The sequence below is a fragment of the Crocodylus siamensis genome, chromosome 11 (genome assembly GCF_052110815.1).
Source record: "Crocodylus siamensis isolate JL-2025a chromosome 11, ASM5211081v1, whole genome shotgun sequence".
NCBI lineage: Eukaryota > Metazoa > Chordata > Crocodylia > Crocodylidae > Crocodylus > Crocodylus siamensis.
In genome coordinates this window covers 19,080,071-19,105,136 of record NC_143405.1, presented here as the reverse complement: position 1 = coordinate 19,105,136, position 25,066 = coordinate 19,080,071, and the positions used below count along the sequence as shown (strand labels likewise).

The 25,066-nt window shown below is 50.2% G+C and overlaps 1 protein-coding gene across 1 annotated transcript in view; it reads right to left on the bottom strand.

Annotated features, from left to right (window-relative positions):
- RGS3 (regulator of G protein signaling 3) overlaps positions 1-9,141 on the bottom strand; it is a 155,237-nt gene extending 146,096 nt beyond the window's left edge. Inside the window, exon 1 of the mRNA XM_090021712.1 lies at positions 8,994-9,141. Coding sequence (XP_089877838.1) covers positions 8,994-9,141 — 148 coding nt within the window. The remainder of the gene's footprint in view (positions 1-8,993) is intronic.
- Between the last annotated feature and the right edge of the window lie 15,925 nt (positions 9,142-25,066).

The following is a 25,066-nucleotide window of genomic DNA, read 5'->3' as shown; positions in this document are numbered from 1 at the left end:
ACATGCCGAAAGACACACAGGCTAACGTGCACAAAGACACTCGCACAATTACACAGCAAGATAAGTGTACACAATGATACACCCACCCACACCACACATGCGCTGATACATATATGTGCCTACTGACATACACAAATATACACACCGCATACATTTACTGATCCAGAAACAGATACATTTGCATACCCAGATGCACACACTCCCATTGATACACATGCTGATACATACACACTGACATATTCACAAGCAGTAACACTGGCTTTTCCCAGCTCCAAAGCAGGTGCCACCTCCTGCTCCCCACTCTCAGTGACGTGCAACTCCTCCGCTGTGCAGGAAGTTACCCAGATCTCCCTAATGGTAGCAGAGCAGTTCGCCTCAGGCTCTCCCATTTTCTACACAGAGCATTGCTCTGGGCACTCTTCCCAGACTGCTGCCCAGATCTGTCATGCCTTTAAGGCCAAGGGCTGTTTAGCTGGTAGCTGTGCAATCACTTTCTTCCCATTAAGACAGTCTGGAAACAGTAAAAGTAGAGCAATTTGGCAACATTTCTTTTTCTCTGCTTATTCAGGGCCATACTATGTCAGTACCCAGGACTACTGAAGCAAGTAGGTTTTCCTTGGAGATGTTCAGAGCAAGGAGTTCCAAAACTTTCACACCTAAGCACACTCTGACAGCAAGATTTTAAACTCACCTTCTGCAGCCATTCACACAAGAAACCAGAGACTCACCCAATCTGGGAACAAAACCAGAAGCATGCAATTTATGGCCAATCCCACCTTGGCAACACAGTGGAGTAGCATTTGTAATGAGTACCGGTGTAATAGCAGATGGAACGAGGATGCAGTCTTCTGCAATGCCTGTTAATTCAGACTACAACTCCAGAAAACTCTCAGGGGGCTGCAGTGCAGGGGAAGAAAGAAGAGGAAGGAAGCAGACTGTAAAGGTGTGCGCAGTAGTAGTGAGAAGAAGAGGACAGTGCTTGCACCCCCTGCCTGTGGTCCTACATAGAAGGAGTGCACAGTGGAGCTTGGGATCCCACTGGCTTGGTCAGCTAAGATTGTGTGGACTGAAAGAGCTGGACTCCAACTGGGGGGAAGACAGGATGCCTATAGACTGCTGTTGTTTGAGCACCCAGGGACTAAAGGCTTGATTGTGGGACACTTCCAGAGGTGTAGGGGAAATTAAGGTACTGAGTGTATATTGCCACCACTGTTGACATTCCTTTGCCTTTTACTTGTTCCCTCCCTTAGGCCCATTGGCTTGTGACCCTAACCCCTATAATTTTCTATATAAAAAGTGGGAATTCCCCCCATTTCTTGTGCCACTTTCTGCAGCTGTGAGGTTAGCACACATTTACCTTATTAGAGCATCTCAAGCAGGGAACCTCTGTGAAAATCACCCCCTGTTGATGGATAGTCTGCAAACATGGAGCGGCTGGCTGGGTAAAGCAATATCTGCTCCACTCTTGTGGGGCGTCAGGCACCACAAGGCAAGGTGAGCCCAGATGTCTTTGTCAGAAACCACCCATGAGCAAAAGGGACCTTTCGCTAAGTCCCAGGCAGCCTTGGGACAGGCCTGCCCACATACTCCTTCATGGTGGAGGTCACATTCAGCTCATGGGCAAGGAGCACTCTCACAGTGGAGGTGCTGTGTATGCATCTACGCTGCAACATGTGAACACAGCCTCTGCTACATACTCATCTGTTAGAGCTGTGTAGCATGTGCGGTCAAGTAGACATGCTACGTGCACCAGCACAACTGCATCCAAAGTGCCAATGTACACATGCTGCAGTAGAATGGGGATAGCTACATAGGTCCCAGTGAACAGGGCAGCAGGAGATGCTGCCCCTAGTCTTCATCTCTAGACCAGGAAGAGTCAAACCCAAGCTGCTCAGCAGACCCCTGAGGAGCAACCAAACTCATAGAGCTGCAGAGCCAGATGCAGAATGGCATCTCCCAGGGCAGGCCTGAGCAGGCATGGCTCATTCTGTGAGAAGAGCTTAGGAAAATGCCATCCCTTCCTCACCCACTCCAACCCTGGGATAAAAAGAGAAGAAAGTGCTACACACACAGCTGCCTGGGGCAAGGAGAAGAATCTTGACCAAAGGTCTTTTAGGCACAGCAGGGCCCCAGGTCTCTCCCAATGGCAGGCTGCAACTCTTTGCTTCCAAGGGACCATCTATCAGGAAGGACATCTGTACTTCAGAGTCTTTTGTCCTGGCCTTGGGCCCCAGAGCCCTCAGATTATTCAGTCGCCCACACAGTTCCTCATTGCAAGCCACAGAGGCCATTTTCCAGGGCTTGTGACCCTAACCCCTATGATTTTCTATATTAAAAGTGGGAACTCCCCCCATTCCCCCCCCCCCCCCACACACACACACACACATCTTTCTGGGCCATTTTTCACTGAATCTATCTAGCAATGTCATCAAAGATCTAAAACAGAGGGGCCAAACTCATATGGCCCCAGGTCCTGAATAAGTAGTGTGGGGCTGGTGCGTAGTTGGGCCCACCAACCCCCTCCCCTTCCAGATCCCAAACCAGCCAGAGTAGGTGCTGTGCTGCATGTAGTGCCCACTCCAGCCAGGCTGCACTATATGTGATGCCTGTTCTGGGAACTGCACTGCACGTGGCACCCACTGCAGCCATCCAGGACCTATGCTACAGATGAAACTTGCAGGCACCATGTGCAACACGGGTCCCAGACTGGCTTAAGCAGGCACTGCATGCAGTGCAGTCCCATAGCTGCCAGGGAAGGTGCTGGGTACAGTGCACATCGCAGAGCAGGCACCATGTTTGGCACAACCCAGCTAGGGCAGGCACCACATGTGGTACTTCCAGGATCTACACTACGTGTCCCTGGCCGGATTGCGGTGCCCATTCCAGCCACTCCAGGATCCTTGTGGCACAGTCCCAGGCCCTGCCCTGCCCCATGCATCATGCCCCATGTGGGTCTGCTCAGACCCAGGGGCAGCACCAGGGCCAGATGGCAGGGCTCAATGGGCCGGATCCAGCCTGTGGACTATGCATGCGAAACCCCTGATATAAAACAGCCAATCTGTATAAACGAGCGTCAACTTGGCCTGCAACATACACCCACTGCTGGTTTACTACAGGAGACTGATTTGTCAAGAAGTCACTACACCCAAAACACTTGTGCTGTTATCCATCCAGGATTTCTCCTTTATTGGCATGTGGCTGGTTTTTAAAGATGTTAAAACAACTAAATGCACAGCTTTCAATGAGAAGGAGTTAAAGGGATTGATTTCAGTGTGAATTTGATGCCTATACATACCTTCAAAATTCAGGCCCCCAAACCCTGTAGCCAGAAGCTTCAAAGGAAAAGGACTGCCTGCTCCCATCTGTTGATGAGCAAAGGGAAGAGCTGGGCATCCAGCTGGCCATCTGCATCATTTACCCAGAACTCCAGGAGGGAACATGCCGCTTGAGGGTCTGAGGCAGAGAAATGACCTGCAGAGAGCTTCACTTTCTACCCAGAATTCTGCCCTCCAAAGATACAGACTGTGCATTGGCCAGCTTGATGGCACTGAAAGGAGAAAAGGTCATCCCTGATGAGAAAAAGTGTTTCTGTACAATCACTCAACACTGCAGCATTCAGGATGCTGCTCAAAAGTTCTCTTTGTAGTGCCGGTTCCTTTTTTCTTTTTTTTTTCTGAAGATCCCTTGTTGCTGGGATTGTAAAGATGGAAACTGCAATAGGAGCCAACAAGACAGGGTCTAACATGTGGCAGGTTGATAACTGAACCCACAGAAGACAACAGCTGACCCAAGCCTGCCCTGGTGCCCTTTGCACTCTAGGACTGCATTACTCTCCAGCACCAAACTGCAAGTGGGAAGTAGTGTCTGGGACAGGAGAAAATGTGTAGTAAAGAGATGTTTGGATGGCCACATTGGTGGGTGAGGAACATAGCTAACAGCCAACCGTTAAAATACCAGGATTATGGACCATTCACATAGACAGGCCAGTGCTATGTTCTCCCAAACTTGAAGCCGGTTTTCTTTTCCCCTGAAGTTTTTCTTGCTCCGTGTTCACCCTAAGCAGGCACTCAGGAAAGTACCCAGAAATCCTGGGCAAAGGTTCGAAAGGATTCTCAGCTATTTGGATCCAGCCTGCAATTCTGCCATTAACCAGCTGGCAAAGAGTTACAGGGATGGCAGCATACACTGCCTTCAACCTCGTGGAGGGGGAGGGATTGGAGGAAAGCTGGCCAGCTGCAGTATGAACTGTGATGCACAGTATTTCCTTGTTACAAAGCCTAGTGCCTGCAAGCACAGCCAGCACCCTCTGCTATGGAGCAGCATGCCTGCTGCCACTTCTCACTCATTCCCAGGGCTGTCCCTGGGGGAGAGGGCAAATTGGGGCAACTGCCCTGAGCCCCATGCACAGTGCCATACAGGCTCCGCTGTGGCTGCCACATGCTGTCACTGCCGAGGGCTACCTGCTCTAGCCACTCACCCCCGCCTCCTCCCCCAGGGCCCCGCACAGTCTAATTACACCCCGGGCCCTGCACACCCCTAGGGACGGCTCTGCTCATTCCTTAAAGTTAGCCCACAGCTGATGTTTTCTTTTCTGTCAGCTTCCAGGCTATGCATTTCAACCACTATTGCAGGGCCCATTGATACCAGTTTTACCAGCAACAGCTCAAACAACTTCCTGCCATAAACCAGGCCCCAGGCCAGGAGGAGAAAAAGGCTTTTTTAAAACCTTTAGCTGCTCTTTTTATTCCAGTGCGGTGGCCTAGTCTGCACTAGAGGTGATTTTCCTGTTATCACAAGTCAGTGTCCTACATGCAGTAACACCTGGAGACAGCTGGTTCAAACTCTGGTGCACTAACCACACAACATGTCCCCTGAGTCTGCACAGAGAAGGAGGGTTAGACCTTGTGTCCAGGGGACATTAATATTGCACTGTTTCTAGTGTTACTCAAATTACCCCAACCTGGCTCCTTATTTCTTCTAGGCTAAGTACAGATAGTCAAAAAGCCCAAGGCTGAATCAATTCAGTCTTTGCAAGTTAGTCTAAGCCGCAAAGACTGAACCAAAAAGGAAGTGAACAGACATTCACTTTTGGTTCCAGAAATACAGCCATGTGTCTGCAGTGGCCCAGGCCAGAAGCTGGGGGGTGCTACAGCACACCTTTTTGCTCAGCTGGAGCAGACTGCTTGGGCCAAAGCTAGCTCGCCCACCCTCCAAGGGGAGTTTTGATAGGGAGGTGCAAAGCATCCTGGGATGCTCAGGGACTGAGAGTCAGTTGAATGTGGACGGGATCTGGGACAGAAGCTGAATAAACCAATTTAACCTAAATCAGTTAAGTCTGATACTACATCCATCCAAGTTTATCTTATACTGGTTTCAGCCATTTTGAAAGTGGTTTATGTGCACTGAACTTCTGTTGTGTTGCAGATTCGAACCAGTTTCTGATCACTTATACCAGTTTGTGCATAATTTCTGTCCCTAGCCTCAATGGTTAGACAGCATGGAGAGGCTCACGTCTGTTGCTGTTTCCAGAGCAGCAGGTTTAATCTTTTGGCTCAAGCAACAGCAGCTCATGCACTGACTGCACAGACAGAGCTCTTCCCACAGCACAGCAATGATGCCTAGTGCAGACACTCCACATGTCAACATTAGATGAGAAGGCTCAGCACCATATCTGTTTGGGGATAATTTATTCAACTCCTTTTGCTGGAGCCTTTCAGAGGGTGTCACATTTTCCAGATTTTCTCTGCATCAAGAGGGCCAGAAATGTACTGTTGTCAGATGGACATTGGGAGTGCAGTGTAGTTCCCCAACTCCAGGAGCTGTGGTGCAAGAAACACCAAATACCATTGAGGTTCATAACTCTGGCATCATTTCCAGCAAAGCTGCAGCATTATTCCTATTCATGCAGCTCCTGGCCCTGTGTTGTTGCTAGTGAAGCCAGGTTCAGGGGAGCTGCCCAGACAGGGAAGGCCTCTCTCTTCTTCCTTGGCTAATTGGTCCCAAGGGGGTCAAGACCTCAGCCTGCACCCAGGCTTACTTATGCCCATGTCAGAGACAGGAGAGCAAGAGTTAAAAACATCCCTTTGGATCTGGTAGTTTCATGCCCTGGTATACATGATGCCAAGGGAACAAGGCAGGGAGAGCAGGCCACAGGATGCCGATCAGTCCTGCTTGCCCCATCTGCCAACTGATGCCCCCCTTTGTGGGTAGTAAGTTGTACATCTCTCCTGGGCTCCTCTTGAGAGCCTTGGTACCAGTTAAATCAGAAAACATTACCAAGAACTCCCTCTGCAAGTACTCCGAGCTGCCTCCCTTCAGCATCCAATATGCCCAGCTCACAAGGTTAGCACGGCAGGCCTTGCTGTTGCAAGCAGTGCCTGCTCTCCCATTTACCAGCCACAGGATGTCCGTTTCACTGTGCCAACCTGACTCCCCAGTGGACGTCCCAACTGACCTGGTGATTTCACCTCCAGTTCTAAGGAGCTGTTCAGTCTTGAAGTAGCATAACCAGGGGTGGGTGAATGGTGCATTTAGCCCTGGGAACCAATTTAGAGGGAGTGCCAGAATGATCCACCTCCTCGCACCACCTGGGAGCACACCCCATAGCAGTTGCAGTTTTTGCACAGTGGGCACAGCACCCCCCACCGGTACACTGAGTGCCAAAAATGCTAATTATGCCTCTACCGTCATACATGCCTTACATTTGACCCAAGGGGGGCTTGTCTTCCAGTGCTGGGTGACACCTGACAGAGAACATTGCTCTTCTGAAGCAGGAGGAAAGGCACAACCACAAGATGACTAACGCAGCCCACCCAGGAGACTTGTGTTTGCTCCTCGTTCAGCTAGCCACTTCCTCTCAAGTGCAAACACCACTCAGTCATTGTTAATGTGTGAATGCTGTTAATGTGTGAACTAGATCAGGCTGGGGTGTCAACAGCTAACAGCCAACTCCCCTAAGACAAGGATGGACACTGTGTGCGTCATAAGCTCTCACCCAAGACAAATGTCACTCACTTTTCCAGCAGGGGAAATGCAAGTCCCTTCCCTTTCAGAGAATTCAAAGCACAAATTGATAGGAAGCAAGTGTGATGCTGCACAATCGAGGCTCCAAGAGTTGCTCTCCATAGGGCAGAGAGCCTGCTGGCATCTTTACAGCAGCAGAAATTTAGACCTATGCACCAATGACAGGCTCCAGACCTCACCCATGACCATCCTGGCAGGAACCCTGCCCAGGTGACCTCTGCTGACAGAGGCCCTAAAGTGCTACTGTAAAACCAACCAGAGTCACCCTAACTAGTTCCCCAGGTCCCTCCAGTCAGGTCCTGAGAGAATATTAGTTCCTCCCAAGGGAGGGAGTGCCACCACAGTCATCTACTCAGAAACTTGGGAGCATCACTATATAGCTATATACCCGGTGGAGGGAGCCTGGGGGCATCGCTACAGCCATCAGCCAGGAGAGGAGACTTAGGACCAGAGCTGCAGCCATCAGCAAAGGAAGGTCTTGTGCTCCTTCTAGAGCTGACCCCAACACTCAGGTCCTGCCTTCAGGTCCTTTGGCCCCTGGTGTCAGTGGTGTTCAGGGCAGGGTTAGCAAGGGGGCACCTGAGGACCCTGTCAGAGGCTGCTGCAGAGTGAGAGCAGAGTCCCGAGTCTAAGAGCATGCCTGCATTAGTGCGACTGTCCTGTGACAGTGCACTTGTGGCAGCTTTACTTAGGCAGGAGGGGCAGCACGAGCAGTGAAGATGCAGCAGCCCAATCTTTAGTGTGTGCTGGGACCTACCTGTGTGTGAACCTCCAAGGACCATGGGCATGTGCTGGCCGCTAGAGATTGTGGCAAAACCACCACTCCTTCACCGGTACTGTTGCCCCCCGAGGCTAGATGTAGCTAGTATGGTCCCACTTTCCTTTCCTCTACAAAGGTGGCTGATGTGATTTTAATCTGAACCTGTTAGGAAGGTGGGGAGTAGGAACTGGCACTTTTCTGGGTCAGCAGGCAGCCTGGGCATCATCGCAGACAACCGGCGGCAAGGCAAGTACCAGTGCTGCAGGTGCTCCTTGTCCAGGCCACCGAGCACTGCAAGCCATACCCCACACCAGGAACACCCACCCAGCTCTGAGCAAACTGCCACCAGGGCCCCCAAGCCCACCAGCCCCTCTTCACATCACATTAACCACAGCAGCTCTCCACTGACCCATGCAAGGCTGCACACTGGACCTGCTCAGCACACAGGCCCCTGTACCTAGCGCTCCTCTGCCACTGCACCAGGACTTTGTGGTTTCTCACATTGCTTCACAGCTCTGCTCATGTGATAGGATGTCACAACTGAAGCACAGGCAGGGTGCAAGGTGCAAAATAGCACTATGCTACTTGTGCATGATCTTCTCACCAGCCCCCTCATGTTTCAAGAAGGCTGCGGTCCCAACAAAATACCACCCCAGGGAAGAGCAGGCTGGGAGCAAGATGAGTCCCCACTCATCGCGGCTTGGGCCACAAGCCAATGCTTCCAAGCGCTTTCAAGCACATGAAAGGCAAAAGCTCCCTCTAGTGGGCACACAGGGACTCAGCTGCGTGTAAGCATCCAAACAGGCCTTGTTTCACCACAACAAACCAAATTAGTTTTTTGGCAACTTAGAAAGACCCTGTGGTAACCTCTGAACCTGATACGTAGGCCTAGCAAGTGGGGTGTGGACTGTATGGGTTTAGTTTAATAGGAGCGCTAGACAGCCACCTTAGCAAGCACGAGACGCACAGAGGCAATGTCAGAACTACTAGGCTTAATTACTTGGTTCCTGTGTATTCCACAGGACAGGCATCCAACTGCTGCAGAAGTATCAGCTGTGACCCCCTCTGGAGAGAGATACAGAATCCCCCCACAGCCAAGCGGTGCTCCGAACTCCTCTGTGCCCGTGCAGGCAGCCCCAGGCATGGCCTGCAGTGCCTTGCCCTAAGCCACCGATGTTCACCTCCTGGCTTGCACATCTGCCCCACCTACCTTTTCCTTTCACTCTCGCATGGCTGATCTTCCTCCGTCTCATCACATGCTGCCCTCTCTGCTTCCTCAGTGAGGATCGGACAGTAGAAATGGCAACACGAGGGGACAATTCATGCCCTGGCTCCACGCTGCAGAGACCCAGATCCATCCCTGCTGGAGAAAACACAGCATGGCTGAGAATGGCCTCATTCAGCTCATGGCACAGAAGGGGAGCTGGTACACTTTGGGGATAAGCAGCTCCAGCTTCACCACAACGCTCCTTTGTCGGTGCACTTTCAACGCTGGTCCGGAAACTCCCTGTACCTTCCATGGTAAATGAAGCACAGCTGCAACATAAACCCAGCCTAGTTCCAAGCTGGACACCAGAGCGGAAAGCTTTACCATCCACATTAGGAAGGGGAGTTTCACTAGGACCCCACGTTCATTCAGAAAATCATAGAAAATGAGGGTTGGAAGGGACCTCAAGAGGTCATCTAGCCCAACCCTCTGCACAAAGCAGGACCATTCAGACCTGTCCTTTGACAACACAGAGGCAGACCAACACTGAGCACTTCCGAAAGGCCACCTTAAAACAGCAACCATTACTAGTGTCAGTCTGTTACACAGAGCATGCAGGACCAAGTGCCTTGCCTGGCACACAAGCAATGGCTCTATGGAAGGCCCCTTCAAAGGAGCTAGAGACGATACATTGGCATACTGTGATGGATAAAGGCATTTATCCTTTATAACTCTGCCAGAAAGAGTTTCAAAGGCCGTTCTGTTTTGTAGTGGCTGGTTAGAAGTGTTTAATCTCCAACCACGAGCCTGTGAAATTAGCATGGTCAGTAAAAGCAACACCGCAGACTTCAAGCAAGTTGACTGACTGTCCTGCTTGCTTTCAATAGGTCTGTGGAGAAGCATGGGCTTTGTACATCTTGGGGCAGCTATACATGAGTGTGGAGGCTGCTCCACCACGCTGGAATTCCAGCACGTCGGAGCAGATTCGTTAATCGAGTCTGCTGGAGCATGGCAGTTACTGTGCACCAGCACCAGCACCCTCCTGTGTCTCGTGTATCAGCATCCCCGCACTTAAAAATGCCAGTGGGGGCACTTGAAATACAGCTTGTTGAACAAGTTTTAATTCAAAAGCTCCTGCTACCATTTTTAAGATGCTGCAGAGCTTTAGATTGGCTCTGAGATGCTCTAATTAAAGCATTGCCCCCCCCCCCACACACACACACACACACACATGTAAAAGTGCCCTTGGTGCCCAGATTTAACTCCATATAACCTGCTTTCCTGTCCCTACTTGCTGGCCATAAGTATAATACAGCACCTGGGCAGGTTAGAAGCTACCGAGAAAGGGGACATTTAGAAGAGGTCCGTTAAGGTTCGATTTCTTCTCTAGTAGTCCGGTTTCCTTTCTCCCACCCCAAACACATACAGATGTGTACGCACACACAAACTTGACAGTGACCCAGCGACAAAGATACTACACAAATATATCCTAACCCCAAATCCTGCAGACGATCTTACACTTCTTCACCCCACCATTAGCCTGTATGGGAGAGAAGTAGCAGAGAAGTTAAGATACAAAGCCCCCAGCTTACACATGATCCAGGAGTCACAAGAGAGTCTATTTTGGGTTTTCTTTTCTCATCTCTAGACAGTTACTCTGCTGTGTTCCACATTGCATTAGCCTGGAGTAACAACTACATTTAGAACAATATCCTAAAATGTCACTGGATGGAAAAACTCCTGGCTTAGCCCATCACAATGCTCTGTGACAGTGACAAGGACATCTGTGTAGCTCAGGGAGCACGTGCTTCTTATTTGTGCAATTTAACCTTCAGTGACTGAAACCAGTGAACCAGTGTCAAGAAAAGGAGAGCAACAGTCAGGATCCCTTTGCACAAAGTTATTCCACCACAGCACAAAACCAACAACAAAAGGATACTACTTGAAATTAAAAGCTCTTGTACTGAGCAGTTTCCACAAGAGAGCAGGTCACTCTGCTCGCTATGTGGGTAGGCAAGATCCATTCAAAACACATCCCAACACATTCAGTTTAGTTGTAAGCAAGATTTTGTTCCCAGTATTTTCCTGATATTTAATGCCCTATGTCAGGGATGGCCAACCTGTGCCACACATGCCAGAAGTGGCATGGGCGGCCTCTGGGTGTGGCACATGGCAGACAGGGGAGAGGACAGGGACCACAGTGGTGGACAGGGCAAGGAACAGAAAGCAGAGTAGCCAGGGGAAGGGGATCAGAGTGGCACGAGGGGATAGGATAAGACAAAATTGTGGCACGTTTGGCAAAAAGGTTTTCCTCCCAAACTGTTTCTGGGCAACACAGATCTGCACATGCTCTCAGAGGTACCATCACAACACAGATGTTCCCATCTCACATATTGGCACAGTCCTAGGAAAAGAAGCCCTCCTTGGGGCAAAGCGATTTCTGGAAAACAACGCAGCAGGGTCTGTTATTCTTCATGGAGTCAGTTAGCTTGAAGGCAGCTCAGGGATATCTGCGCAGTGCTTGAGACAGCTGCCTCTCCTGCCATTCTCCCCAGCAAAGACGGGCTCATATCAGTCACACCCAATCTGATGAGGTGAACTTGGGTTCACAAAAGCTTATGCTCTATATGTATCTTATTTAATTAGTCTATAAAAGTGCATATCTACCCTGCCTTCTGACTGGCTTCACACGGCTAACTACCTCTCTCTACTTCTATCAGTCAGACATAGCAGATCCAAGTGGTGGCAAATACTGAGGGGTGTAAAACTAGAGGGTGATCTGAGGACATGTTTGCAAACAGCACTCACCCAGTATCTCGGGAACGGCGGGCAGGGCACTCAGTGCTGTGCTGCCAGAGATCCACCCCTCAAATGGATGTAGCAATATCAGCTAGCTCACAGGGCTGGACCCCCATTGCCAGCCTTGTTCAAAGAGGACTTTGGAAATAGAAAGCATTAATAGCTCAATAAATCCCAGAGAACTGAGGGGGTAATGCCGAGAGGGACAGCGCCAGGACAGGTATTCAAAGGCAAGTGGCCAGCAACCGAGCCAGGACCTGCTGGCACCCAAGGTTGCCAACCGGTCCAAACCCACACCCATCCCTCTCTGACCAGGGGTCAGCAACCGAGCAATGCTCCGTGGCAGCGGCCGGGAAGGGACACCTGCCATTTACTACAGCAGCCCATTCCTCAGGCCTCTGGCTACTTTCACTAGAACAGGGTTGGGCTCTCTCTCAGCCAAACCGTGGCTGCATTTACACAGGCTAACCCTAGAAATGGGTTTTCTGCTCGAAATGCTTGCTTGCATTTCAGCAAAAAGCAGCAGCAGAGGAGATGCCAAGTGACCAACCAAGGGAAAGGAGGACACCCCCAGTCATCTCATTTATAGAGTCCAAACGGACAGCTATTGTGCTGCAGCTTTAAATCATGGCCCCTGTGGGAGCGGGGAAGAGGAGACAAATAAAGACACTGACACTTTATTCTCCCAAGGCCTCAGAACAAAGAGCTGGGTTCTGTTCGGTCTGGACGCCCTCCCACTGTGCTCAGCCTTCAACTTGGGAAGCTGCAGGAGCCTGTGGGGAGGAGCATGGAAAAGCATCCAGCAAAGACCTTCGGTTATTTTAATTGCTGCCAGTTATTTATAGCCTGCAAGTGCCCTGAGGAGCATTCAGTGATGTGGTCGGTGCTAAGAAAGGAAGCATCCAGTACTAAAACAGCCCCCGATCCTTTGAGTCGGGGGGGGAGACACTCTGCACCCCCTCACAGGAAGGGCAGAAAACCCCAGCCTGGGGCAAAACAGCAGGGGATGGAGAGCCCCAGGAACAGCAAGGCAAGACTCAGTCAAGCAGACAGCCCAGGACCCCTGCACTGTTGGAGAGGCACTTTCCTGCTGGTGGAGAGCGACTGCCCCGTTCCCCAGCCAGGCGAAGCTGCTGCCCTCCCTCCCATGACAAATAACCACATCACCCTGCGAATCTAGAGCCAGCCGCCCCAACTGGGCACTGAACGAGCAAGAGCTGGCAGGAGAGAAGCGGCTGGCCACACTCCGGGGCTCTTGCAACTGCTCTGCTGTCTGTGGCATCGCACCAAGAATGAACATGGCCTGCTCTGTCTTGGGCGCCGCAGCAATTAAACTGGATGTCCTCCTGCTGTCTCCAGCTTGGAGACAGGAGCTCTGGGTGGAGTGGGGAGGGAGACCCTGACAAAGGCATTATTTATTCTTTAATTGCTGCTCATTTATTCAGAAAGCCAGCCGCCTTTGGAGAGCAGGCAGTAATTAAAATGCAGCAAGTAAACAATCAATGCTAACTAGTTTCCATGGGCAGAAACAGACCATAGGAGGACACCTGGGTTCTTCTTGCTTTTAAAGAAACACAATCAGTTTGTTTTTTTTAAGTAGAACCTCTCATCCTTGCTGTTACATGGCTGCCAAGCAGCTCCAACTGCAAAAATGCCCACTTGCTTGGAGCAGGCTGGCCTTGCGTGCAGTCGGGCCACAGGCAGGTAATCCAGAAGCCTGCTTGGATGACAACCTGCTGCTAGTAGCTCCACCCAAGGACAATTCAGGCAAGAGGTTTCAGGCCACGTGCAGCAGTTAGAGCAGGAGTGGGCAAAATGCAGCCTACAGGCCAGATGTGGCCCGCCAAGCCATTCTATCCGGCCTGCGGGGCCCCTAAAAAAATTTAGAAAATGAATATTTATCAGCTCCTGGCTGCCCGTCATGCGGCCCTCTATGGCTTGCAAAAACTCAGTAAGCACCCCTCCACCTGAAATAATTGCCCGCCCCTAAGCTAGAGTAACAACACGCAGGCTGAGTCTGAAAGAAACTTCCACAGGACAAGCAGGGAGATCTCAGAGAGTGATGATGGGCAAGTGCATGTCATCCCCTCAGGATCATTCCTGCACAGTCCCTCAAGGCTCTGTCTGGTCACCTATCCTATTCAATGTGTATGAGGTCACTCAGTGAGATGATGGGGAGATTTGGAGTAAGGTGCCATCAGTATGCTAATGACACCCAGCTCCACCTCTCCTCTTCTTCTGACCCTGGCCCCAACCTCAGTCCTTTCCAGATCACAGAGGTGATGGTGGGGGCAGACCATAGGACTTGAGGGGGACCGGGACGTGCATCACTGATGGGGTTCAGTCTACCACCACTCAGATTTGCAGCCTTGGGGTGCTCCTGGATCTTCAGGTAGTAGCAGCAGCTAGGACCCTCTTCTCACCAACTCCATCTGGTGAGAAGGCTGTGACCCTTTCTTTCAGATTAGGATCTTGACACTGTCATCCATGCCCTAGAAAACAGTCTGGAAGCTGCAGCTGATGCAGAATGACCCAGACTGGCTGCCAGGAGCACACAACTCCAACCTTCCAGCATCTGCACTGGCTCCCAATGTTCTACAAGTTCTTCTGTTCTCTTACTATAGGCCACCCTGAGCCTTTGTTGGGAAGGGTGCTATACAAATTGCATAAGGGGCATTGGATCAAGAGATCTGCTGGGTCACTCAACCTGCAGGGTCACCATTTAACATTTTCCACAGCCAGCAACAAAAGTGTGCTTGAATCAAAGGGCTCAGGCCTCCATAGCCAGGTCTATCAGAGCAGGGAACTGGGATGCTGCAGCAGGATGTGCTTCATAGATGGCGCTGCAGTACTGGCAAAGGTGAAGTCTGCATCTTGGCTCTGCTGAGTAGAAGGATCCCTACAAACCCTGAGGGTCTTTTGCACACTCAAACTGCATGTGGAAAAACCAGAAACCTGGAACCAGCCACCAGAAGCCCAAGATGTGAGGGGGAAATACTGCAGACCAGTGAAGGAGGGAATTCAACAACCGCACTCTGTTTCACATGCACAGGGCCCCTGTTCCCAGTACTGCACCTTTCATCTCCATCTCACCCACTCATGTCCAGCAAATAAAACAGGAAGGAGCCACCCATCACATGACCATTTGCATCTCTTTGTTGGCATGTGCTCCCTCCTGTTTGCTCATATCTGTATGCTGTCTTTTTGGATTTAAGTGGTAAGTTCTTTAGCACCATCTCCTTGTTCCATTCAGTGCTGAGCACAGTGAAATCCTGGACTGTGATGGGTGCACCTGGAGTGGGATCCCCATGGACAAGGCATGTCCAGAGCCGTTCTGTGAAGCAGCCATTCTTCTTCTGCAACTTGTAGCTCAGTCAGCCTGCATGGGCTGTCTCAGGGGCAGCACACCCTTCCCAAATTTTAGATTTCATAGACATTAGGGCTGGAAGGGACCTCGGGAGATCATCGAGTCCAGCCTCCCGCCCAAAGGGCAGAAAGTCAGCTCTGGTCATAGGATCCCAGCAAGATAAGCATCCAATTTGCTCTTGAAGGTGTTCAATGTAGGTGCTTGAACCACCTCTGATGGCAGGCTGTTCCAGACCTCGGAGGCTCGGACAGTAAAGAAATTCTTCCTTATGTCCAGCCAGAAACGGTCTTGCAGGAGTTTATGACCGTTTGACCTTGTCATCCCTTGGGGCACTCTGGTGAACAGACGTTCCCCCAGATACTGGTGGTCACCCCTGATAAACTTGTAGGTGGCCATCAGATCACCCCGAGCCTGCACTTTTCCAGGGTGAAGAGCCCCATGGCTCTCAGCCTGTCATCATAAGGTCTGTTTTCCTGACCTCTGATCATGTGTGTGGCTCTTCTCTGGACTCTCTCAAGCTTCTCCACATCCTTTTTGAATTGTGGAGCCCAAAACTGGATGCAGTACTCAGATGTGGCCTCACCAAGGCAGAGTACAACAGGAGAATGACATCCCAGGATTTGCTTGAGAAGTATCTATGGGTACAAGCCAGCGTTTTGGTTGCTTCAGTAGCCGCAGCATCGCATTGCAGGCTCATGTTCATCTTGTGGTCAATGATGATTACCAAGTCTCTTTCTTCCATAGTGCTAGCCAGGGTAGCACTGCCGAGTCTATAAGGATGCTGCAGGTTTTTCTTCCCAAGGTGAGAACCTTGCATTTTTCGGTGTTAAACACCATCAGGTTCTCATCCGCCCATTTGCTGAGCCTGTCAAGGTGAGCCTGGATCACCTGCCTGTCTTCTGATGTGGATGCTTTGCCCCAAAGTTTTGTGTCATCGGCGAACTTGGCCAGTCCACTCCTGACTCCAATGTCCATATCATTAATGAAGATGTTGAACAATATGGGTCCAAGGACAGAGCCTTGGGGAACCGCACTGGTCACAGGACACCATGATGAGTGACTGCCATCGATTACAACCCTCTGGGTCTGACCACGGAGCCAGTTTCCCAGCCAGCAGATCGTGGTGGACGCAAGGCCACAATTGGCCAGTTTCGTCAAGAGGTGATCATGGGATACCAAATCGAAGGCTTTTTTGAAGTCAAGCTATATGACATGAATCTCTTCTCCCTTGTCCAGGTGATAGGTCACCTGGTTGTAGAAGAAAATGAGATTGGTCAAGCAAGACCTATCCACAACAAACCTGTGCTGGCTATCCGTTAGGATGTTGGCATCAGCCAGTCCATTAAGGATGACCTCTTTAATAAACTTTTCTAAGATCTTCCCCAGGATAGAAATCAGGCCGATGGGCCGATAGCTGGATCCACTTTCCTCCCTTTTCTTGAAGATAGGCACCACGTTGGCCTTCTTCCAGTCTTCAGGCACTACGCCAGAGCGCCAGGAGTTTTCAAAGATCCGTGCCAGGGGCTGGGCTATGATGCTTGCCAGCTCCTTGAGTACCCTGGGGTGTAGATTGTCAGGGCCGGCTGACTTGAAGGTATTCAGCTTCTCAAGATGTTACTTCACAAGGTCAGCATTTATGGAGGGCAGGGGATCTCCCCCACCCGGACCTCCCTGCCCCATAGCGGGCATGGGTGTCCCATGGGACTGATGAAAGACTGATGCAAAGTACCCATTTAAGAGGCTGGCTTTTTCCTGGGTGTCAGTTGCCCCATCTGGTTCATCAGGGGTCCAATGTTGCCCTTGTTTTCCTCTGGCTCCCTGAAAAAGGACTTTTTATTGTCCTTGATGCTCAAAACTAGTTGGGAGTTCCCAACAGCCTCTTGCAAACACTTGAAGCACAACACTTGCTTACCTAACTGCCAGGAAAAGTGCACTGTACATAACCAAAACACCCTGCTGTATGCTAACCTGCTTCTCAGAACTGTTTAAACCCCACCTCTTCGGGAAAACCTTCCAAAACCCTTCAGCCCAAGGCAGTCCACAAATGCAGAATGCTTTAGTCCAGAAGTTTAAAGTTTGTCTAAGTTATAAACAACAGATTTTGAGAGCAGGGCATGCTTCAACCTCTGCAGTCTTGCTGGGGGCATCCCTTAGACCTCTGTTTGTTGCATGGATGAGCCCAGCACCTGCACTACTCAGACTGTTTCCTTCAACCACCTGTTTCTTACAATAGCTCACCCTTTTGATCCAAATTAGTTTAGGCCCTGTCAGAGACCTTGCTTCTTTGGCAAGCAAAACAACCCTAAAAGATGCTTAAGATCTTGCCTCAGTGGCCATCAGGTCAACCTATTGGCTATAATGAGTTGAAACTGCCATAGATCATACCTCTGTCATCATCAGTGCAACCAGGTCTGTTCAACAACACAGACTGACCTTCAAAACAAGACAGCATTTATTAGGTAAGTGAAACCAAGGATGTAGAGCTCATTGGCTGAAACAGAAAAAGCAAACCTCTACCCACATGCTCGGGCTCTCTCTTTACCACATAGTGGTAAAAGCATAGTGCCTATCCCTGGGCACAGACATTTCCTCTGTACAGTACTAGTATTGTGAACTAAGAACTTTGGTGTCCAGAAATATGAATGAGACACCTTTCCAGACACCACATTCTCTTTGCTCTTCCTATCACAGCCAGAATCAAGAGCCAGATCTACAGCTGAAGTCCCCCTACCCCACCGCATGCTCTGCCTCCTATGCCTGAAATGCTGCTATGTCCACACCGCCATCATCAGAACCAGTTCTTTTTCACATCTCGAGAAACACCGTTCATTCAGCATCAGCCATCACTGTTGGACAAGCAAACAACATAAAGCAATGGGCTGCACCAGCTCCTGAAATAGGGGAAATGCAAAGCTCTGCAAATGGTGGCATTTTCTGTTCCATTTGGTTCCACCCAAAATATCTCATTTGATCCAAAATGACCTTCATCAGACCTGAAATGATGTGTTTTATTTCACTTGGGGCTTATTTAGCCCTTAAAAAGAATAATCTTGACTCCTAAACAAGAACACTAATCCAAAATGACAACATACAGTATTGAAAAGAGTTAGATCTTCCCAAGTCCCCTCCCTTTTATTTCCTGGCTGGAACTCTTCAAATTTATGAATAATTTCAGTCCCCTGAAAACTGATTTTTCTTCCAGTACAAGAAAAATAAAACTGTCCAACAGAATCCAGAGCCATGAAGTTATGTCAAGGAAGCGGGGGCTGTGTAATCACTCTGCATGAGACCCGCTTCCCACAACCTCTGGGCACTGGAATGCATCGAGCAAAGGCAAAGCACTTAGCTAGACAAACTACCGCACGCTCCAACGGACTTTGCAACATTTCCAGAGCACCGCTACAACCTACCCCTGTCAAACCTATGTTATTTCTCTTCTCCTCTGGCGAGCCAGTGGCTTCCCCCAGTCAGTGCAATTTACTTCCAAAGAGAATACAATATTTGCTTCACATGCCGCCATCAGTATCCTGGAAACATCCCATTCTCAAGCAGAACATCCTCACCCAATTTTTTTTTTATTGCAAAACTTTTTTTTAAGGAGAGAAAGAAAGGAACAATGAGACAGTCACAAAAGGGCACTGTCTCTTTAAAGCAGCTTGCCCAGCAGCTTTTGAACAAGGGGGTCATAACTAGATTGGGTTTTTCCTAGCTGTGCCCTCAGCTCAGCCAAAAGAGAAAAAGAGAAATAACAGTTTAAGAATGAGTTGCTGAGGAACTCCTAGGAAACCAAAATCAAACCCCATAGACCCTGAGCACCCTCCATTCAGTGCACAGCGGTCTGGAAGGTCTGTTCAAAGGGATCTCAAGTTCAGCACCCAAGAACTAAGGTACCCAGAATGAGCAGCCCTTTTCAAACACTCTGGCAGGATTGGGCCCATCAGGCTGAGCAGCATGAGATGCTGACAAAGGTACCTGAAACTGGGATGTATCATGTCCAGTACTGCAACGGCCCAAGTATCTTCCAAGCCCGCTTGACTGGAAACAGACAGCCTCAGCACTCCCCAGGTCCTGAATACTGCTAATTTTCAAATAAGCAGAACTAACTGGGCACATACAGGTAATCATTAACCTATAATCCAAGCAGAGGCAATAAGGCAACAAACAAGCTCCATGCTATTAGCCCTTGCATCTGTTCCCTGGAAATATTCCCTGCCCTTCCACCAAAACCTGGTTTCTCCTGACAGAAGGAAAACAGGAGAAGCCTAGCAACGGCATTAAGGAGAGCAGCCCACACAGCTCTCATCCACCTGAACTTCAGTACTGACTGCCCAGTCCAAGCAGAGACATCTAATCAGAGCACTCATGACTTCACTCCTTGATCTCTCTAGCATGGCATCTCTTCCACAGGCCCCAGCCACGAGGGTTACTCGTTAACACAGACCTCCATAAGGGGATGCAGGAGAAGGAACGGAAAACATTATTAAGGTATTCAGCACTGAAACTTTGCAATCACTTCTTGATTTACTTTCCACGAGCCTTTGACCCAGGCAGGATGGCAGAGGCAGTCAGCAGTCCTTGCTCGTGTTCCTCTGCCGGAAGGGGAACAACTACGGAGGGGGAGGGATGCACAAACAAAGTCCTCTCCCCATCATGTTCCCAGGGTGATCTAATCCCCCAGGCCCTAAAATTCTCCTGCAGTTTATATTAACTTTTACAGCAAAGTACACTTCAGATCTTGGGGTTAATGAATCTCCTTCTAGGTTTAAGATTTTATATGGTTCACCTCCTACAGTCCCCAATCCCCCAGTGCTATGTAGGTACTTGCTTTGTATATATGGGCCTGAATAACCAGAGAGGTGTGTTGGGGCTAGCCTAGATTGCTTTGGCTACAAACAAAATCCCTCTGTATTTACAGATCACCTAAGTAGGAAAACCTGGTTTTCCAAATCAGTGTTGAAGAGCAAGAGACAGTCTGAGCTATTCCTGTAAGCACCTCTTTCAGGACTATTTAAATATAACACACCATTCCTAGGGCTGAGGTAGGTGTCTCGCTGTCTCCTCCAGTGTCTGAACAGGAGCAGATCCCCTCTCACCTCATTCCCAGCAGTACTGAGCTAATAAGCCAACTGCTGCAACTGAATTATTACTTCATAAATGCTCTCCCACCACACTGGTTTGAAGAAACCAAAAGGAGAGGACTAGCTAGTGCAGCAGACTGCCTGAGCTCTGTCGGTGGTCTAAAGCTAACCCACATCAGTAGCCACCTCGAGCCATCCCCCTGGAAGGGGGATTAACAGCTGCTATTGGTGTCAGTCAACTCCAACATCACAAAGTCTCCTCGGTCACAGTTGGTGGGACTATCCCTCTCATTGACTCTTGGCAAAAAAGCCAAAGGATGGAGAGTCCCAAGAGGACCTGCTCCCTTCTCACCCCAGCAACAGACCCCTCTGTACTAAACTGGAGGCAGGTGGAAGTGGAGGCACCTCAGTTGTCCTTGGGCTCCTGACCAAGGGCCAGAAAGGGAACACGTGACAGTGCTTCCGCTCTAGAGTCACATGTGCTGCATCTCACAGGAGAAAGCCTTAAACACAGAGGTGAAGGCATGTAGCATTTGAATAGCAACCCCACAGACCAAATTCACCCCTGAACTCAGCAAGGGACTACCAAATGATTGTTCTGCTCCATCACCACCACAATACCATGTACCAGCAGCCCTCGGCAGTTTACAGCTGTGAAATGGCAGGTTAGCCTGGCCCCATTCAGACTGATGCAGCCAGGGTCAGCACTGTCCCTTGGGCTAGGGCAGGCCCTGGTGTAGCCATTCACCCGCGGGGTGCAGTGAAGGTGCAGAGGAGGTGACCGACTACATACTAAGCACTGCCTCTCATCAGCTCCACTGGTTGGGACTCTACCAGACCCTCAGGCTTGACACAAAATAGCTGCAATGGGAGGGGCAGCATTACTGAGAAATGCCCCCCTTGGGGAAGTGTAGGGCACACCAAAGCTGGTACCAGGCACGATTTGACCCAGCATGTCACTTAGAGCTGAGGCATGACCTGGGGGAGATGCTGGAGCCCCCCCTAACATGCCAGCAGCACAAAGCACATCCACCCACAACAGGGAGAAGGAGCTTTCTACATTTCTGATTAGGCAGCCACAGCAAATCCTTTTCCCTAAGGAAATGAGCATTGACCGACAGCCCTGCCCCACCTCAGACCAGAGAACGGATGGCTCATCGGCCAACATAAGGACCCCAAATCTGGGAGGCAACACGAACATCTCCAGCAGTATTCACACTGCTCCCAGTCTCAGACTGAACGCCAGCAGGATTCAACCAACTGATTTCCTGCATCTTCTCCCCCATGCAATCCCATCTGCAAAGTCGCTGCCCCCTGCACGCTGCTGACAGGATTTAAGCTGACACTTATGCTACATTTGCAAATACTCGATGATTTGCTCCTGCACCTTAACCAAATGCACAAAGGTACTGTTTCCCCTTTTCCAACAAGTTAGGTTCACTTCTAACTTCAAACCCAGCGGGCTCTGCCTTGGGATTTCCCATCAGGGATAGGACCTCCAGCGCCCAGCTGCTACAACTCTTCTGCTGCTCCTTCCTTCTACCCTGGGAATTTGGGGTTTTACAACTCAAATGCCTTAAACAAACCAAAAAACAGCAGCACAATCACAGACAAAGCCTAGACCGGGACATACAACAGCCACCCATTGTTTCCCTCCTAAACTACCAGGACCTGCAAAGTTAAATTCAATGGCAAAATGTAGGGCCCACCTGCAAGCAGCAAAGTCCAGGCAGCTCTGAGCCTATTCAAACTTTCCTGAGCCTGTCTGGAGGGGGAAATCTCCCAGTCTTAAAGGCACAGGACCCTTTTCCCAATCCACTGAGAAAGAATTGCTGTTTGCTGGATCCTGTTGGCTGAAGGCACCCAGTGGCCCCTTTGGAGTGGGGAGGGGACAGCGAGTTGACAATGTCTGAGAGTGGAACAGCTGAATCCTGTCACTGTGTGGGGGTGGATCCTACAAGTTTGCCACCGGAGCAGAGGCTTTAGTGAGGCATTGCCAGGGAGTGAAAAATCCTTGTCCAGAATGTGGTGCTAGGGAGTCCGCACATATCCCCCTATATCCCCATCCCCTAGCAGATTGCTGAAGCACCTAGGCCAAACCAGGGGCACAAGTTCTGCAAGAAAAGGCTCTTCATGTGGAGTCTATCTGGGACACCGGTGCTAGGGCTAGGGACAGACATTACACACAAACCATTTTAAGTGATCACACACTCTAACACAACAGAAGCTTAGGGCACATAAACCAGTTTCAAAATGGCTGAAACTGGTTGATGATCAACCTGGTTGAGTGTAGTTTCAGACTTCACTGCTTTGGGTCAAACCCCTTTCTGAAACTTCTGTCCCAGACCCTAGTGTCTAATGCTCAACGCCCTGGCTCCCAGAGGTGAGCAGACAGGAGCTCGGCCCCAGGGTGGAGGGACGGGAGATGCATACGAGGACTGCATAGCACTGAGAGGGAAGAGAGAGGAGACATAAATCCCTGGAACCAGGAGCAGACTTAGACATGGCAGTGCTGGCTACTGTATAAACCCCAGATTCTTCAGGAGATGCTGAGGCCAGAAGGCCTCCCGGATAAGAAGTAGCACAGTGGCTAGGGCAGCAACTTAAGCTCAGAGAGAGCCAAGTTCAAGTCCCTTCTTTGCCAGGTTGAAAGCAAGAACTTGAACCTTGGTCTCTGGCATCAGAGGAATGCAGCTGGTGTGCACGCTTCTCCTTGTTCCCTGTCCTCCCTCCTTCCCACAAGAGGAGGCTGAGGGGATCTGGTGGCTGTCTATAAACTTGCCAAGGGGGACCAGCAGGCTATGGGGGAGTCCCTGTTCCCCCAAGCACTACTGGGAGTAACAAGGAATAACAGTCATAAGTTGACTGAGAGTAGATTCAGGCTAGATATCAGGAGGTGGTACTTCACAGTCAGGGTGGCTAGGAGCTGGAACCAACTTCCAAGAAGTGGTGCTTGCTGCTACCCTGGGAGTCTTCAAAAGGAGGCTAGATAGACACCTTGCCAGGGTCATTGGACCCCAGCACTCTTTCCTGCCCATGTCAGGGGGTCAGACTTGATCTGCTCAGCTGCCTTCCAACCCCACCTACTATGAAACTGGAAGTCCTTTCCCTCAAGTGCAGGAACAGCATCAGGGGGACAGGGGCAGTCTGGCCTCGAAGGGGAGGGGAGCCTCACTGCTGCAGCCAAGTGGAAGATAACAGAGCCAGGAGATTCCCTCTTTGAAGTGCAGGATGGAGATGCCCCCTGAGGTGGTCACAGGAGGGTGGCCACCTCAGGACTCAGACTTGGGGCTCCTGGTCCCCCCCCCAGCTCCTCCCTGCCCTAACTGCAACCCAGCACCTCCTTGTGGAACAGACCCTGCTGCTGGGCTCACATCTCTCCCCCCGGGGGCCTGACCTGCTAGAGGCAAGATCTGTGCCCACCTTCCTCTAAGGAAGGCGCTGCCTCAGGCCCACACCTCCCTCTTTGCACTGTTACATCACAGTGATTTTAAATACATTAAAAGACAGTAGTGCAGCACTTGAGGGTAAGGACTGTAACCTGGAGGGCAGTCATCCAGACAGGGGTGGGGGCTCTCAGTGCCATTCTGTAGCTTGGAGGGTTACCCTGACCCTTGGATTCATGAGTTGGAAGGTATCACCAAGAATAGGGAGGTGTGTTACCAAGTGGGACCGTGACTGGCACTGCATCCAGTTCTAGTGCATAATTGTCCAAAGGAACCTTAAAAAACTGGAAAGCATTCAGAGAAGAAGAGAATGATCCAAAGTCTGGAAACCTGACAGCAAGAGACTAAAGACTCAATTTTTCTTAGTCAACTAACATAAGGATAAGAAGGGACTTCCCAGTCTATAAAGACCTGTATGGGGGAAAGTTTGTAACAGCAAAGGGCTCTTCAGTGCAGGAGACAGAAGGATGAAACCCACTGGTAGGAAGCTGAAGATGAACACGTTCAGGCTAGCAGCAACTGTGGCCTTTTCACACTCCCTGAGTGAAGGTAGCTAAGGTTGGAGCTCACCAAGGAGGGATTTGCAATCTTTACATCAGATCTAGACTTCCTTTCTCAAGAGCAGTTTTAGCCCAGCCCAAAGGCAAGTGCTCAGTGCAAGACCCCTGGAGCTGCATATGTGGGAATTCAGTCTGGACAGTTAGAGCAGCACAAGTAGAGAGAATTCAGGTCTTGAAAGGGGAATGTCTCTTCAAGGTAGGGAGCTGGATGGGCAGCTTGTGTGCACACATGCTTACTCTGCATATGCAGTTGTTCCAAGGTACCCCCATGCTAGGGGAGCTGGGAAAGAAGATGCTGGCAGGACTGTTTTGTAGCCCTGATTTCCACCTGGGGAAGGGGTAGTTGGTGGCAGAACCTCCCTTTTCCCCCCTGAAGTAGAGAGAGAGTCGAAGGTGTTAGATTCTGCCTCTTTCCTCTCAGTCTCTCTGGAGAGGAGGGAAAACAGGAGAGAAACAGGCTGTCCAGGAAACAGCTGGGGACTCTCTCCCTTTCTTAAATGCTTCTGCTTTATTTAAAGGCATGAAGCCTTGAAGTCCCTCAGCCTGATACTGATAATTCCTGCTGCTCCCAATTTGGCCTCCTGCCTCACAAGTCTCTGTATCACCAGCTAATGAAGGAGGAGGAGCTCTGGGAGAAAGGGACACTCCCAGGTCTAAGAGACCTCTCCTCTAGTTTTAGGGGGACAGGACACTTTTTCACTTAATCCTTACCCTTAGTTACTGGATGTGTGCCAAGTCAGGGCCTTTATTTTTTCACTAGTTCAGCAGCTCTCACTACCAACCTGGCATCAAGCTATAGCCCCTGTAGAGTGATTAAGTACCCTCA